The sequence below is a fragment of the Lampris incognitus genome, chromosome 14 (assembly GCF_029633865.1).
Source record: "Lampris incognitus isolate fLamInc1 chromosome 14, fLamInc1.hap2, whole genome shotgun sequence".
NCBI lineage: Eukaryota > Metazoa > Chordata > Actinopteri > Lampriformes > Lampridae > Lampris > Lampris incognitus.
This window is the reverse complement of record NC_079224.1, coordinates 21240694-21257847: the sequence shown is the minus strand read 5'-3', so window position 1 is coordinate 21257847 and position 17154 is coordinate 21240694. Positions and strand designations below refer to the sequence as shown.

The 17154-nt window shown below is 45.2% G+C and overlaps 1 protein-coding gene across 1 annotated transcript; it reads right to left on the bottom strand.

Annotated features, from left to right (window-relative positions):
- Positions 1-138: 138 nt before the first annotated feature.
- LOC130124367 (importin-13-like) lies at positions 139-14412 on the bottom strand. Its single transcript, XM_056293824.1, has 21 exons — positions 14338-14412; positions 13520-13645; positions 11675-12330; positions 11368-11508; positions 11090-11231; positions 8936-9102; positions 8623-8743; positions 8223-8370; positions 5938-6119; positions 5762-5788; positions 5413-5547; positions 5015-5161; positions 3600-3680; positions 3231-3368; positions 2945-3041; positions 2806-2858; positions 2647-2713; positions 2360-2418; positions 2086-2175; positions 923-1104; positions 139-263 (listed from the first exon to the last, which is right to left on the bottom strand). The coding sequence occupies exons 1-21, from the start codon at positions 14410-14412 to the stop codon at positions 167-169; spliced, it is 2931 nt and encodes a 976-aa protein (XP_056149799.1). The 3' UTR covers positions 139-166.
- Positions 14413-17154: the final 2742 nt, after the last annotated feature.

Sequence of the window (17154 nt, the reverse complement as noted above, 5' to 3'; positions counted from 1 at the left end):
GCTCCATCAGTAATCAGACTTAAACCTAACCTGGTTTTAAGGCTTCATTCAGAGAGTCTCGTTCCATCAAGAGAAGCTCTCCTTGACGTGTTCAATAGACTCTTACTGAGGCTATCGAGGAGGGGCCAGGAAGGAGGTGGAGAGCCGAGGTTGTTTGAACTTTGGCCTAGAAATCCACTGAGCATCCGGTCCCCTGGAGGCCTCGACACAGCAGAGAGAACTCCTTCACAATCTCCTTAACACGCCGCTTGTTTGTCTGCTCCCTGAGTGAGGAGAGATGACAATACATTTTATTAAACCCTGTCACCTGTGCTGCAAGTGTCCAGTGATATCAGTGAAATGCTCCAAACAAAGGTTATAGTTGGGATTCAACACATTTCTGTCGATGCATTAATTTCATGCGAGTTCAAATTGTAGCAGTAGGACAGCATAAAGCTGGGTGCATGACATGGTATATGATGCCTCCCATGAGGTACAAGGCTGAGGAGGAGGTTTTGCTTCTCATGACTGTGACACCCATGGCAGATGCTGTTATTGTTGTTTTTGGAAATCATTTTTGTTTTTTATTGCTTTTATTTTTTTATTGAGTCATTTTGAGATAGATATTGAGATTAACATACTCAGATGTGTGAAAAAATAAGTTTATTATTTAAGTTTATTTATTAAGCATTAGAGAGGGGGCAGGGAATTATAAGTAGCAATGTCCCCCTGCTCCTTATTCAACATATATTTGTTATATTCTCTATTGAGAATTCTTTTTGTTGAATTCCTTTGGTTTTATTTTTATCATTTGTTGTTTTGTTTTTTTTCCCTCATGCTTGGTCATTTTTTCTTTCATTTTGCATGTTCGAAAGAAAGACATTTGACTGGATTATAAATCCACCTCTGATAGTATTGATGGAGAGCGCAGTGGCCCACTTACCTGAGGAGCTGCTGGCTGAAGGTGTCCTTCTGTTCCTGGGAGACGCTGGCGGAGGGAAACCCTGGAGTGTGCAGCGTCTCCTGCAGCCACTGGGCCAGCAGGGCAGTACAGTGCCTGTTCAGACTCAGCAGCACCTCGGAGAAGTGCTCTGTCAGACTGTGAGGTGACCCCCCTCCAACAGCCTGTGGCCCATACAAACAAGTTACTCCTCCGGTAAAGCTTGTTTCCTCACACTGCAGATAAGGACCTAGGATGTCCAATTTAAAACTGATATTACCAATAATAACACAATGTACGCCCGAATTCCAGGGCTAAATGCGGTTTAATGGATCCGTATCATGGGTGGAACATTTTAGGAGATCTTGCATTACGCACTATGCCAGTCCCCCCCCCCCCCCGACTCCCCAATTGTATCCTGTCGATCACCCCACTCTTCCGAGCCATCCCGGTCACTGCTCCACCCCCTGTCAATCCGGGGAGGGCTGCAGACTACCACATGTCTCTTCTGATACATGTGGAGTTGTCAGCCGCTTCTTTTCACCTGACAGTGAGGGGTTTCGCCAGAGGGAAGTAGTGAGTGGGAGGATCACGCTAATCCCCCAGTCCCCCCCCCCGGAACAGGCGCCCCGACCGACCAGAGGAGACGCTAGCGCAGTGACCAGGACACATACCCACATCCGGCTTCCCACCCGCAGACACAGCCAATTGTGTCTGTAGGGACGCCCCACCAAGCCGGCGGTAACACGGGGATTCGAACCGGCGATCCCCATGTTGGGAGGCAACAGAATAGACTGCCATGCCGCCCGGACACCCAAATGCATTATGCCAGTTGACATTTCACCGTTGCACATAAGTCATTCTTGGCGATGAAACTGCTGAAGGAGGAGGCTGTCCCTCGTTCAAATTGCAAAAGTCATCTTCATATTCATGCAAAACTCCTGGGAAGGACCTAGCATGCGGCGGGACCTGTTTTAACACTGACTGTAATCTAAAAACTGAACAAAACAAAAAAGACTTCCCACGTATCAGAACAGACACTCGTTCCTCATGCCATAAAGGCCGGTGGCAGAGAAGCATGACCGTTTAGAAACAACATATTTTCACATACAGCTCTTGTCTTGTCTTTCCTGTTAACGTCACCATGTTTACTGACATGTGCTCACCTGCAGTATGGTCTCTGTCAGGAGCTTCCCATCCCTATTCACCACCTCACCAATCGGTGATATGTCTTTACCACGAGGCAACATTTCCATCTGTCGAGAACAGGACAGAGAATACGTGACTGTAGGACTGATTCTATCTAATATGTTTAACAATAGGGATGCTGCTACATTTGCATGACATATTTCCTTTAAAACAAAGATATTGTGTAAGATTTGTGCAATTCGATTATACAAAAAAAAGGGGTTTAATGTTGACGTTCCTGTCTGAACTTACAAAAAACATACTGGCAGATTTGGCTGTGGGTGTCTCTGGAAACTTGAGCGACAGCACACCTGGAAAATATGTGAAAGAGATGGCGTTAAAAACAAGATTTGTTTAACCATCCAAACACAAAATTACTCTTCTTGGCTGATTTTGCAACACTGACAAACACGCAAATGTTTCTGAAGAAAAAAAAATCGATACTGGAATTCAGCATTCATCTGTTAGTCCTTGTAAATGTGTAAGATTGACATAATCAGGTCCAACGTGCAGGTACATACGTATGTGTTGGTACTCACCACAGTAAAACAGTGCCTTTACATCCAAATGGTCTGACAGGTACAAATCAGGCTTCCTTTTAAGGGCCTAACGATGAAGCATACACAGTTTGTTAATGCAAGTGGCTCTGTGTGACGCAGACAATGTCTACCAGCGTGTACATTTACGATCAAACCAACCTGAGCATGAAGCTGCATAAATGATTCTGCAATATCAGGATGATTCCTTGGGCCTGTCAAGTAACATCAGCAGCCAGACATCAGCTAGACAAACATATGAGGTAAAAATCAATCTAATTTCTCTTTTGCCTTCTTTTACCTTGCTGAAAGATGGCGAGAGTAGCGGATGTCAACATCTCAACAAGACCTTTGATGGAAGAGATGTGCTGGTCTTCTCCAGCAAATATGTGAACCATCTAAAATAATGCAGTGATGTTTGCGCTTTTTACGAAATCCCACAGATGTTTATGCAGCATTGCATGGACAAATTCACCCCTAGAGTCTTATGTACAGTTTATGTTTTAAATTTATAGAACAGCATAAAAAAATGAAGTAAGATGGTCTTAATACTTCGGCGATATAACTCTTGGCCTGTCAAGGTCTACCTGGCGTGCGAGGTCCAGAGCCGAGGCTTGTGGGAAGGCGCTATAGATCTGCCCTAGCATCTCACTCAGCTGGGCCACCATGGGCCCGAAATCATGTAGGAGGGTTCGAACTGACTTTTCAAATACCCCACACACTGCCTAGTGGAGGAGAAGGGCTGTGAGAGAGTGAGTCATTAAACACACTGACAAAGACATGCAAGCATCCAATGGACAAATACATAACGTCTTGCACTCGCGCGCTCGCGCACACACACACACACACACACACACACACATACACACACACACACACATACACACACACACACACACACACACACACACACACACACACACACACACACACACACACACACACACACACCCTACCTCCACGACCTCTGAGTCATCCAGCCACTTGCTGAGGATGGCCTGAATCAGTGTGAAAACTTGCTGTAACACAACAACTACCTAAACAACAAAAACAGAGTTTGGCCTCATTTGTTCGAGCAATGGTAACAACATGTTAGATAAAACTTTTCAACAGTTATGCAGTGTTAAGTCCTTGAATACATTCAGATTCCTTTAAGCACATTTTGCTGAACGAAGCTGTGTGTGTAAGATAATGAGCCAAGCCTCCCTTCATATGATGGGACTACTGGTTGATAACTGAGATGCCAAAAGGCCACAGGATAACAGTGGTAACACTGTTCAGAGACACTAGACCAGTGGTTCTCAACCTTTTTGGGGTCCTGGACCCCCTGCGTATTTTTGATCTACCCTGAGGACCCCTCCACCTGATCTTGGGGGAGGGGGGTTGCAATTTGATAGAAACAGTAGAAACTGCATTTTAAATTGCATTATAGCATTTATTCACTCTTTGGGGCAAAAATATATAGTTAACAAAACAGAATTCTTATGCAGTAACTTTCAGATATATGTAACAAAACAGAATATGTATGTAGTAACTTTCAGATATATGTAACAAAACAGAATATGTATTTAGTAACTTTTAACAATGCAAACGGGTGCGAGATCTCTTATTAAAATACAATAGATTACACTTGTGAAACAGATGTAATTAGAGAAAAAAGTCCTGTTACCCTTTATAGTTTAGGTAGATAAAGGTCTCAGTCACATTTGAGTAAAATAATCCTATTTCTATAAATGTCATAGGATCTTTTTTTTAAAGATATTTTATTTTCACGGACCCCTTGCAATTACACCACGGACCACTAGGGGTCCGCGGACCCCCGGTTGAGAAACACTGCACAAGACCACATGTACAGGGGTATTTCTGAAAATGGGGGGTTTTCTTAAAAAAAAAAAAAAAGCAAAATCACGTCCACACAAGCACTGTTTAGAAAAGATCTCTGTCCGAAGGAAAACACAAAAACACATGCTACTCAACACAATGGAAGCACTGTCAAGAGCATGCCAAACCAACAGGGGGCGATATAACCCAATCTAAAACCACGCTGGCCAATCAGAAGCCTGAAACAAAGCCAAAAACTCTGTTCCTCCGGGGTGTTTACGCATTAGCACTGAAAACGGAGTTTATGAAAATCTTTACCCTGTGAGGAGTTTTCCACAGCTCTGTTTTCAGTGACTTAAAATGCAGTTTGCATGTGGACGGAAGGCCAGAAACACATAGAAAAAGCAATGTTTTCAAAAATACCCGCATACGTGTGGACATTGGATGCAAGATTCTTCATGTCAGTCCTTCAAATGTGGAGCATGTGGGTCTTTCGTAAAGTCATGAATTGAACTAAGCCCCCAAGTGTTAACCCAGGACTAGGACTTACTGGGTTGTGAGGGGCCTGGGAGGCTGTGGGTCTGGCAGGAGCTGCAGCCTCCAAGCCATCTGCTGGTCTGTTGATGTCCAGAGTGGTGAAGAGACTGGACAGCATTCCCAGGATATGAATAATGGATAATTTATTAGCTGGGTTGGGCTGTGGAGAGGAAGAAGCAGACAGATCATCAGCTCATTATAGAAAAAGAATTTAAGGCAAATATGTGTTGAATGGGAGGTTGGTTAAGTCAGTGTTTAGAATCAGTTGTGTTCTCATCATCACCATTATCTTCATCACACAAGGGCAACCACAACTGCTATCATCAAGATCTGTCTAACTGTCTGTCTAACTGGCTTTGTTTTTCATGTGCGTTTATAGTGCTGGAGTTTTATCTGCATATATATATTTACCTCTTGGTGGGCGAGTGTTTCCAGCCTTTGGACATGAGGGGTGATAAGCGAGTGGAGCCTGACTAGAATCTCCTCCACCGGGAGAGTGGACATGAGGAAACCCAGAGCCTGCATCAACCACATGCACTGGCTGCTCTGCAGACACACACACACAAACACACACACACACACACACACACACACACACACACACACACACACACACACACACACACACACACACACACGCACACACAGGCACGCACACATACACAAGACGCATATATCATAAAATCTGTCCACAGAGAGGAATCTGGTGTATTCAAGTAAGACAGAATTGATAAAATATGAATACTGCGTGCCTACTGACCTTATGGATTTCTTTAAGCAGTGCATCCTATGAAAGTGAACAGGTAGCTTTTAGAAAAATAAAATTCATCAACTTGTTGTTTTATCATCTGGCAGCTAACTAAAACCCAAATACATTAACACAAGACAGACATGTTGATATGGATGGTATGATCACATTTATGACCCCGGTCGGACCTGTGATACTGTCATGATGTCGCTGACGTGGGGGCCAAGATCATGCCGGCACTCCCGGCAGATCCTCTTCAGGGTGGACACGCTGGACACAGAGAGCTCTGGCTTCATGAGGCCCTGGAGCACCATGGGTAATATGCCACTCAGCATCACAGGGTGGTCAGCCAACCACTCAGCCAGGGACCCTAGAGGCCATGAGAGGTCAAGCAAGAAAATGTGGATTGAAACGTTAGCAAGGTGGCTCGATCCAGCTCGATCTGATACTGTTGCAGATGTGATGCAGTCAACTATAACAGTATAGTTCTGTTTTTTGCTAGGTTACCACAATCTTAGACCAAATCAGCAAACCCAGGAATCACTCTCATGGTTAATACATTACTTATGCTTGGCAGACGTCAGGCTCTTCAGACTTGCATAAACAAAAGGCCACATACACGTGAGGAGCACACAGACAACTTATACCCCACCTACTCCATTGGTTTCTGCATTCAAAGACAGGAGCTGGGCCAGCTGAGTGCTTTTGTAGTTGTTTGAAGACCCACCCCAAAAAAAAACAAAAAACAAAGACCTTTCTCAGTCTCCAGTGAACTGTGCAGCAATCACAGCTCACTGACATGTACTGACAGACTGTAGATCTGTTGTCTTGCTATCACTCGACTGGCTAATTCTCTACCTTTGCTATCTTTCTATTTGAATTCGCTTGATCTGTATATTCTGACTTGTTGTTATCACATCATTGAACGATAGAGGTCAGCACTAAGCTAGAAATCACACCTAACCCCCTTATTGGGGTACAGGGGCTGCTTTTTTTGAGTCTGTCTAAGCTGTCAGGGCAATACAGACAAGTTGTTGGAGAAGAAAACTAATAATACTAATTCTGGCTGCTCCCGTTAGGGGTCGCCACAGCGAATCATCTGTTTCCATTTTTTCCTGTCCTCTGCATCTTCCTCTGTCACACCAGCCACCTGCATATCCTCCCTCACCACATCCATAAGCCTCCTCTTTGGCCTTCCTCTTTTCCTCTTCCCTGGCAGCTCCATATTCAGCATCCTTCTCCCAATATACCCAGCATCTCTCCTCCACACATGTCCAAACCATCTCAATCTTGCCTCTCTTGCTTTGTCTCCAAACCGTCCAACCTGAACGGTCCCTCTAATATACTCATTCCTAATCCTGTCCTTCATCATCACTCCCAATGAAAATCTTAAGCATCTTCAACTCTGCCACCTCCAGCTCCGCCTCCTGTCTTTTGGTCAGTGCTACTGTCTCCAAACCATATAACATAGCTGGTCCCACAACCATCTTGTAAACCTTCCCTTTAACTCTTGCTGGTACCCTTCTGCCACAAATCACTCCTGACACATTTCTCCACCCACTCCACCCTGCCTGCACTCTCTTCTTCACCTCTTCTGCACTCCGTTTTACTTTGGACAGTTGACCCCAAGTATTTAAACTCATACACCTTCGTCACTGCCGTGACAATTATTTAATTCCACTCTGACATTAAATGTGGAGTGAGACAAAAACCTCGGTTTTAATATATGTTCAATGAACAGACGCACAAGCTCAGACACTTGTGCGTGCCCCAATCTCTGAGCACACCATCTTTATACCATACAGTAGAACAACGCCCATTGCTTTGATCACAATGATATGTACCCAGAGTCTCTTTTATCATGAACAGGACGTAGTTTCCACCACAATGGTGTATACTTAGAGTCTCTCTCTCATCCTGTCTTGGAGAAGACAAATTATCTTGGTGAACTGTCCTCCTGCTGGGTAACAGAACTTGTTTATTGTTCCAAGAGTTCATCTCCGTTTGTCCTCACCTTCTGCGAGGACCCTCCAGGACCACTTCTCGTGACACTCAAATGGCTTTCACACCTCCCTCTGTTATCAGGCCCTGACCATTTGGCATAAGAAGAGGTGCCTTTAAACCCCTTCCTTGTCCTAGTACATATGAGCCCCCAAGGCATCTGTTCAAACAATGTAGGCATAGTATAGCTGATCTGTGGTCAAAGATTAAAAGTAAGCAACATACAACATATATGAATTGCCCTCACAGTCACCTCTACTCCTTGCATCCTCACCATTCCACTGTCCTCCCTCTCATTCACGCATATGTTGGAGAAGAAAAAAGTGTGTGAAACAGAGAGAAAAAAGAGTGGGGGAGGTAGACGGGGGAGGCAGTGCAAACGAAGAGGTGGGAGCAAGATGCAGGATAAACATCATGAAAGAAAAGAAAACAACAAGCAGAACCAGGGGAGAAATGGGAACTGGGGAGGTACCTATTGTGTACATGACCGTGTCTGCCAGCATGACATTGCTGATGTTGATTCTGGGAATCAGGCCAATAAGTCCAGGGATAACGTCAGAGTAGTTCACATCGATGGTCTCCGCTATGGACTGGAAGCCAAACAACAGGGCCTCAGTGTCCTTGAGATGGAAAAAGGTGCAGAGACCGTTCAAGAAAGGAGGAGAAAGAGCAGACAAAGAAGAGTTACAGAGAGCAAGAGAAGGCTTGTGAAAGAATTAGGATGTGACAATGATGAGAACGACTGTGTAAAGTCTTCTGTCGGCAATGTTATAATGGTCTCACTTCCAGAAACTATACAGTCTGAGATTAGTTAAGGTAAACAATGTCCAGCTCTGCGTTTCATTCTCACAGGAGGCGAGGATTAATTTTACCTGCCACACAGCAGACTTCTCTGAGTCCATCAGCAGTCTGCCCAGCCGGTCGTAGAGGTTACTGAGGAGCTCTGCCCCTAGCATCTCATACACATACATCAGGGTGTCAGAGATGTCCACTCTGCCATGCAAAACATGCAAAAAAAAATCAAAGCTGAATCAGATCTTTAAGTCTTTGTTGCTTCACAATGATGCAGTTTTACATAATTTTAAAATCAATTTTCAGTTAGCCCAGTGAAAAAGAGCTAATGCTGCTATGTGTAATATTTTATTGTCTCTTGAAGCGTAATATGACAGGCGCGGTAGCTCTTACCTGTATATTCTGAACTGCTCCTTGTCGTCAGAGGACCAGGAGGCGTACTCTTCCTGGGAGGGGTAGTGGGACTTATGGAGCAACACGTCCACCAGCTGGAAGTAAACTGGCCGATAGACCTGCAGGTAGATCGCCTGCTTCTCCTCGTCAAATGACAAGATGTCATCCTGCAACATTCAAGTAATAGTAACGTACATGACACAGATTATCTGTGAGATAAGCAGTTGAGGCGATTTTTGAATGTAGCTCAAATTCACTGAACACCTTGATGGGGAAGATCTGCAGAAAATAATGTATGTAAAAACAAAAATCAAACAAAATGAACCTCGAACACCAAGATTTTAAAAGTCACAATGGTGTTTCAACCTTTCATCAAATTAATAAGCTTAAAGAGAAAAGGCACACTGATTTGTTTGCTTGCAGGAACCAAAAAATATAGAATTTCTCTAAGTGAGAAAGAAGAACAGGGTTTACCCAGTTGCAGCTGGATTGAGGTAAGTGAAAATGACTGTGTGGTGATGTTAAGGGATGTATTGTGGTTGGGTATACTATATTGGCTATCTTACGTTTACATTTGCATTTAGTCATCTATCGGACACTTTTTTTTTTGTTTTTTTTCCCCCCTTTTTTTCTCCCCAATTGTACCTGGCCAATTACCCCGCTCTCTGAGCCACCCCGGTCACTGCTCCATTCCCTCTGCCAATCCGGGGAGGGCTGCAGACTACCACATGCCTCCTCTGATACATGTGGAATCACCAGCCGCTTCTTTTCACCTGACAGTGAGGAGTTTCACCAGGGGGACGTAGAGTGTGGGAGGATCACGCTTTCCCCCCAGTTCCCCCTCACCCCCGAACAGGCGCCCTGACCAACCAGAGGAGGTGCTAGTGCAGTGACCAGGACACATACCCACATCCGGCTTCCCACCCGCAGACACGGCCAGTTGTGTCTGTAGGGACGCCCGACCAAGCCGGAGGTAACACGGGGATTCAAACCGGCGTTCCCTGTGTTGGTAGGCAACAGAATAGACTGCTACGCCGCCCAGACGCCCATCTATCAGACACTTTTATCCCAAATGTCTAACAAGGGAGTCAGTAATTAGCAGATAAACATTTGTGTCCCCAACTGGCAACACAGAGCGCTAAATCATAATCACATCATAGCCAAAAAATGTCAAGTGGATTTAGTGTAAGTGCACATTAGGAGATCCCAGTAACAAAGTAGATGAACAATGTCATATGTCAGTATCACAGAGATATAGCCAAGAGTGCATGATGGGAATGCTGGCAAAGAATTTGTTTAGCAAGCAGTACTGAGGCGAACAAACAGCATTATGCCGTCCATGCTTGTGCATAGCAATCACACAAATGGGCATTGCCCAGTGCACAACGTACCATCTGTAAACAATAGGATAACTTTGAAAAGACAAGCAGGGGGAATGTATCTTATGTATTCTTTATAATACAATTTGGTGGGGGGGAAAAATCTGGCATATCAAAATTTTGACAGGTAACTTTACATGAAAGGGTGTTCGGGTAGCGTAGCAGTCTATTCTGTTGCCTACCAACACAGGGATCACTGGTTCGAGTCCCAATGTTACCTCCGGCTTGGTCGGGCGTCCCTACATACACAATTGGCCGTGTCTGCGGGTGGGAAGCCGGATGTGAGTATATGTGTCCTGGTCGCTGCACTAGTGCCTCCTCTGGTCGGTCGGGACACCCGTTATGGGGGGATTGGGAACTGGGGGGAATAGCATGATCCTCCCATGCGCTATGTCTCCCTGGCGAATTTCCTCACTGTCAGGTGAAAAGAAGCGGCTGGCGACTCCCCATGTATCTGAGGAGGCATGTGGTAGTCTGCAGCCCTCCCTGGGTCGGCAGAGGGGGTGGAGCAGTGACCGTGACGGCTCGGAGGAGTGTGGTAATTGGCCGGGAACAATTAGGAGAAAAAGGGGGGAAAAAATCCAAAAATAAAAAATGTACACGAAAACACAAACTCACCAGTGTAGCTGTGTCATAAATTAAATTTGAGTCCAAATTTCTGCGTGTGACACTTCATGTTTCAACCATGTTCCAAAAGGGAAATCTCAAAAGGAGAAGGGATATAGTGCAACGAAATGTTAAAACACTGTCACTTAACATTATGCTGTCCACGCACCTGCATGGTGTACCAGAATGTGAGTGTAAGAGTGCTGGTGGTCTCGCTGACAGGGTAGTGTCCTGGGATGCCAGTACAGAACAGAATCATATTGACCAAGGCCAAGTATTCTTGCCAATGCTCCACTTGCTCCAATAAGATCCTGTCAAACATGGAGACAAAATTCCAAAATTAAGACAGAAGCGAGTCAAGGACGCCAAATGGTAAATCTATAGGATGAGAGAATTTGTATGTGTGAGTGACTGTGTGTGTATGTGTGTCTCATTTTCTGTGTTAACCTGGAGTGTGTTTCTCCAAGGGCAACAGCAATGCGACAGATGCCATGCGTGGTCTCCATGTCTCCTTCCTGAACTGCTGCTTTTAGCTGGTCATGAAGACCAAGCACCAGGGGCATTAGGTTCACCAGAGCATCAGTGTACCTGCATATGCATAATCACACAATTGAGTATGAACACACTCATATACACACACACTATAGATAATGGGCCAAGCAGTCTACGGTTGTGGATAATTTGTCAGTCTACATTTGTGGATTGCTATGATGATGCTCCAGGATAATTGTGACACCATGAAGTGACAGCTCACCTCTGGCAGTCAGGCTGTGAGATGGCGGTCACTATTGTCTCCACAGCTGTTTCGAAGAGCTCTGAGTTTGACAGTGCCATGAAACAGTCCTGGACCAATCCCTGACTTTCTCCTAGCGGCACATTCAGCCCCACCCAGCTGGACAGACAGCGCAGGACCCTCTCCTTCACCTGGTTCGGAGAGTCCTGGTCCTGTAGTAGCTGCCGCAGTAAGGGGCACACCACCGCCCACTCCCCCGCCAGAGCCTCCCTCAGCTGGGTACGACGGGCCTGCACCAGCCGGCTACTCTGGAACTCCTCTGGCAGGACAGTGAGGAGCTCCAGCAGTGCTAGGCAGTGGGCATGAGGGTCCTGCTCAGCCCCCACAGCAGCCGAACCTGCCATTTCACTGCCTTCAGAGTCAGCTTTCTCTGGTTGGAACACCCTCACGATGTCTGCTACGGGTCGGGGCCACGAATGAGGTGTCAGGTTCAGAGTCAAGGAGGCCAGAGCTACACACAGCCTGGTCAGCACCATCTTGGGCCCTGTGGAGAACTGCAAGATGTGGGAGAGAAGCTGCATCCTCAGGCTCTGCTGCTGGTCTGTGTGCAGGTCCCCCCAGTGACGAGAAATCTTGGTGTGGAGGGTGCTGGCACCAAAGAACTGAATCACTGGGAGCTGTTATGACAGAGCCAAGAGAAATAGAGTTGATTTAATCAGAATCAGAATACTTTATTCATCCCCGAGGGGAAATTGGCTTTCATTTAACAGTAGGACTGAACAATGTATTGTTTCAGCATTGACATTGCAATGTTTGCGTGTGCAATAGTCATACAGCAAAGGATGCGAGGTAAGGCAAATTGGGCCGATCATTCACATTACACTTGATAGAAAATAAAAACTAGCAAGGTCGTTTAGTAAAGTTTATAGCTGTTTGTGTTATTTTTTTTTTAAAAAACACTCAGGAAACTGATGTATAGTTGCTGTTTATTTATTTTCTATTTTTGGTCATTTAAAATTAGTTTTTAATCTAAGACGTTTGTATTTTTGCAGTGACGTTTTAAATGATCCATTTCATCATGTTAATTCCCATACGTGGTATTGCAGCTTGAAGGAACTGGGGGGCAGTGATATGAAGCCTCCTGTGATCTCCTGGATCCTTTCTACGAGGCCATTCTTCCTTCATTCATTCACAGAGCTCCCTTCTTTAAGGGTAAGCAAAGTGCATAATAAGTACGGTGTTGACTGTCATGTTGAATCAACTGCCTCATTTCCTCCTCTAAAATCTCTCTAATCATTGCCACAGGGATCAAATCTTTCCAAATGGAGCAAGTGAAGTTAAACGCTGCATGAATGTGGGGATGAATTTGGTGAAATCATGTAACTCCTGCATTACAAATAAAAAACAGAACTGCAATTTCATTTTTTTTCGATATCGTTCAGCTCTATTCATGAGCATACCCCCGGTGATCAATGCGCTGAGCAGAGAGGTTGCTTATATTCAGATGTTTGTCTCAGCTATCATGTCACTCGTAAGATTTTGTTGACATCCCGTCATAGATAGTACAGATAGAAAAACAAGGAACAGTTCAGACTTGGTCAGAGCAAGGTGCAACTCAACAGACTTCTAATATACTAACATCATAAAATAATTAAATTTGTCATACAAAATAACTATAACCACACAACTATAATACGTATACAGAGCATTGTTCAGCACCTCTCCATGCATGATTGCTCTGCAGAGAAACATGTCATTTTTTTTTCTGTTTAGTTTCCCCAAGATCCCTTTGCAACAAGTATACATTTAAAGTGGAAGGTAAGGGCAGTGAAATAGAAAAAAAACCCAAACAAACAAAACACAGACCTTGCCAGGGCCCAGCAGAGCCCAGCAGAACTGCCATGCTTGTGCAGAGGCCTGGGCCTGTGTCAGCCACCTCTGGGCCCCATTCTTATGCTCCATGTCTGGGTCATAGTAAAGCTGACAGAGAGCCTGCAGATACAAGGACAAGAGGAACAGGACAATTTAGTATGATGGCCGCTTTGATTTTACAGCAAATTGCGGATGGGTAGGATAAGGAGGGTAACAGTAGGTGGAACTTGCAACCAAATTCATTCAATTATGACCATATACTACACATTCATCAGTATCATTTACCGAAGAGGCATGTTAAAGGCGAATATGAATATTTGCATCAGTGTGCAAATTCGTGCAGAACAGCTCGCACATAAGAATCATGGGCATCTTGCCCAAGTGTCTCAAAAAGAGCACCTGTTATTTCATGTGAAATTTTAGTGCCTATGCATCTGCACAGGTGTATGACCAATTGTTTGGAGGGCATAAAAAATATGTGTTCTCCATGGCAACTAATCCCAAGCACATGGGGATGGTTATTATTAGGACAGCATATGCTTATAGCCGGCATCATGTTACAAAAGGTCGTTATGCCTGAAGCCCACATAAACTTTTGGACTGCCATCATCTTTACAGTTACTGGGTTTACCCGCATTGGTGCAATATTTCCTGCAGTCTTGTGTCAAAAAAAAATCAGTATCAACAACTTTCAGTTCTTATAGCTAACCACAAAGGCAGATGCTCAGTTTTGCAACCTGTAAGGAAAATTGCTATGTTTAACACTGTTGATAGAAATTCGGCACAGTTGTGTTGACGTGGTGACGACTTACAGACTCCACGTTCTCCACCGTTATCTGCACATCCGCCGCGCTCTGTGCCGGACTGGCTGAAGTATCATCATCCATCTGGGACAGCAAATGAGACCAACCAGTTTTTATTGAGGTGTGATTCGAAGGCCTAACCAATAAAAAAAGAAAAAAAATATTAACAAAAAAAAAAAATTATTGGGAATTTTTGGGGACGACGGAGGTCATCCAGTCGTCAAGACGCCCTCGTGCTGACCTCGATACTGACCTGTTGAAGTTGACGTCTTCACATTATACGATTTAAAAAAGGGCAAAAAAAAAACAAACAAAACGGTTCTGTGTAAATGCAACTGAAATCACCTTATTTATCTAAAGCAAAAAAATGGCAAAAAGATAGCAAGCGTAGCTACTCCATAGATGAAGTCAGTTCCGTGTCCACAGATCGACAACAGCACATGTAGTGAAAAAGACTGGCGCGCCTGACGCACAAACAGATGCGCCTCTGACGCACTGAGACCCCCTCCCTCCCACCCATCCACCCACCACAGCATGCCCCGTCTGCGAGTAGTGGGACTGCACGTCGGGATGACGGATGATGGTGTGATTCGTGAATTATGACAAAAAGAAAATAGCGACGCGTCGCGGCGTCAAATAGATCTCTCTGCGAGAGCGCGGAGCAGCGTCTGCTTTCCGACATCGGGCATGTCACATGCTGGCGGCGGCCCCACCCCTGTACCTCTCTTCTGCCCGACTCCCTAAGGATATTTTTAGCGCCGGTGATGATGTGCCCTGTCATATAACGTAACGGAAACGAGCCTCTCCCCAAAGCACAGGGCGAAGCGTGAGGAGGCGCCGCCGTTTGTAGATTTTGTTATTGTGCTCCCTCCGGGGATCGACAGTGAATGAGATGAATTTGGCGACTAATTTGGTGTTTTGTGCACTGGTGGTCCTTACCAGCTCCTCGCAGACAAAAGGTACGGTGTCTTTGTTGCTGTTTGGTGGTGTGTGTGTGTGTGTGTGTGTGTGTGTGTGTGTGTGTGTGTGTGTGTGTGTGTGTGTGTGATGTGCAAGGGGCATGACAGTGTCTGAACTGAAACGTTCGTCGTTGATTCGCTCATAACAATTTGACTTTGTTCTCAAAAGTTGATGTTAGCTGAATTCCCATCATTTATAAATTACGTGCAGGTCCTTGGAAAACTTCCTTTTCCTCTCAGCACCGTGACTTGATACGCGTACATTTTTTTTCTTCTTCTTACAGTAAATTCTACCAGGCGCGCGGGAAAATGTTTTAAGTGTGGGGATGGGGGGGGGGTCTGCGTCTGCCAACTAAAACGAAAAGTATTGGGACGAGCCGGCGTGGAAAAATGAGTCGAGAGGCAGAACTCTCGTTTTAATCGCAACTCCCGTGTCCCATACACCGCACGACCCCTGGAGTGATCTTTTACTCACACCAGTCAGAACGGACCAGAACTGACAACGTAACGAGCCCCCCCCCCATGTCCCAAGTGGCGACATCAGTCCGAGTCACGGCCCTACAGTCAGTCTGTCAGTAAACGGTCTCCTACAACACAAGAATAACCACAACATCAACACCACATACTTAAAACACAATTTTAAATCTCACATTATCAGTCCCATCAGCCATTGCGCTCCCCCAGCGCAGAACCGCCGGCGAATTTTCGGAAATTCGCGAACCGCCGACAATCAGAGCGACCGCCTCTCCCGGTCGCTACAGTATGACGTCATTGTTTTGTTTGTAAGGCGCGTGTGCAGCAGATTTGTAATGGCAAAAGACCAAAGACGGGCAATTTTTTTTCAGGAATCCGCCCTTTTGTGTTCGATCTGCACAGGCAACAACAAACTGGGCAGAAACGGTTGGACGGTTATTCAGCTCTCTTTTAACACGTAGAACCAATAAGCAACAGCAACAACCACAACACAAACTGTATGGTGGCACGACAACAACAAACACGTCATTCTGTTATTACAACTGATTTAGGCTACACAAACAACGAAAACCAAGTGCATGGCGGCAGCGCTGCTAAAAGAAATAAAAAATTACAGATTTGCTATTATAACAAGTGCAGAAAACATTCACTGCACAGCGGCAGTGTTATCAATAAACCCATGTCTTACCTGAAATTATAGGGCGCCAAATGTGGCCTTCCGTTACGTCTAACATCTAACGAGGGATTGTACATCCAACCTGTTCAAGGTGTTGCTGTGAACATGCATTATAGCTAGAGGTGTCAATCTCTTCTGGCTCGTGGTGCTTTACAGCCAAAATTGAAGTCGCCATAGGGTGGCAAATGATCTTTCTGATGAGGCAGCTGACACGGGGAGACACAAACAAAGTTCAACAAAGTTCCACATTGTTGCAGGCAACATAGGTGTTAACTTTGTCCACAAGTTGCTTTACTGAACCGCTCTCCCTCACTGTTTGCATCCATTGCCCTTAGGACCTTGATGCATTCCAGTGCTGCACCTTTGAAGACTTTTGGCCACTGTCTCGGAAGGCCCGAAAAGAGCCTCACTGCACACCAAGCCGAAATATATCCTCGATTTCTTTGCTTGTGTATACAGTCCAGAAATCTTGGCTTGGGTTTCAACCCTCATTGTCTTGTCTGTCTCCAATCAAAGAAGGTTGAATCAGTTCATACATTTCCTGACATACGTTTCATCACTCGTCTCCAATGTTTTTAGAGTCTCGAGAAGTGCCACGTACACTGAGATAACTCGTGAGATGGCATTAGTGTGGATGCAGCACCACAGTGGTGCCCAACCCCGCTCCTGGAGAGCTACCCAGCTGCCGGTTTTCACTCCAACACTGATTTAACACAT

What these genes read in the sequence shown, in the direction of transcription:
- LOC130124367 (XM_056293824.1), bottom strand. Translation starts at nt 14,412, where the DNA reads ATGGATGATGATACTTCAGCCAGTCCGGCACAGAGCGCGGCGGATGTG. An exon ending in CTTGGAGAAACACACTCCAG is followed by an intron (nt 11,232 to 11,367) that starts GTTAACACAGAA and finishes CATGTTTGACAG; the next exon opens with GATCTTATTGGAGCAAGTGG. An exon ending in TTCAGCCAGCAGCTCCTCAG is followed by an intron (nt 264 to 922) that starts GTAAGTGGGCCA and finishes CTCCTCACTCAG; the next exon opens with GGAGCAGACAAACAAGCGGC.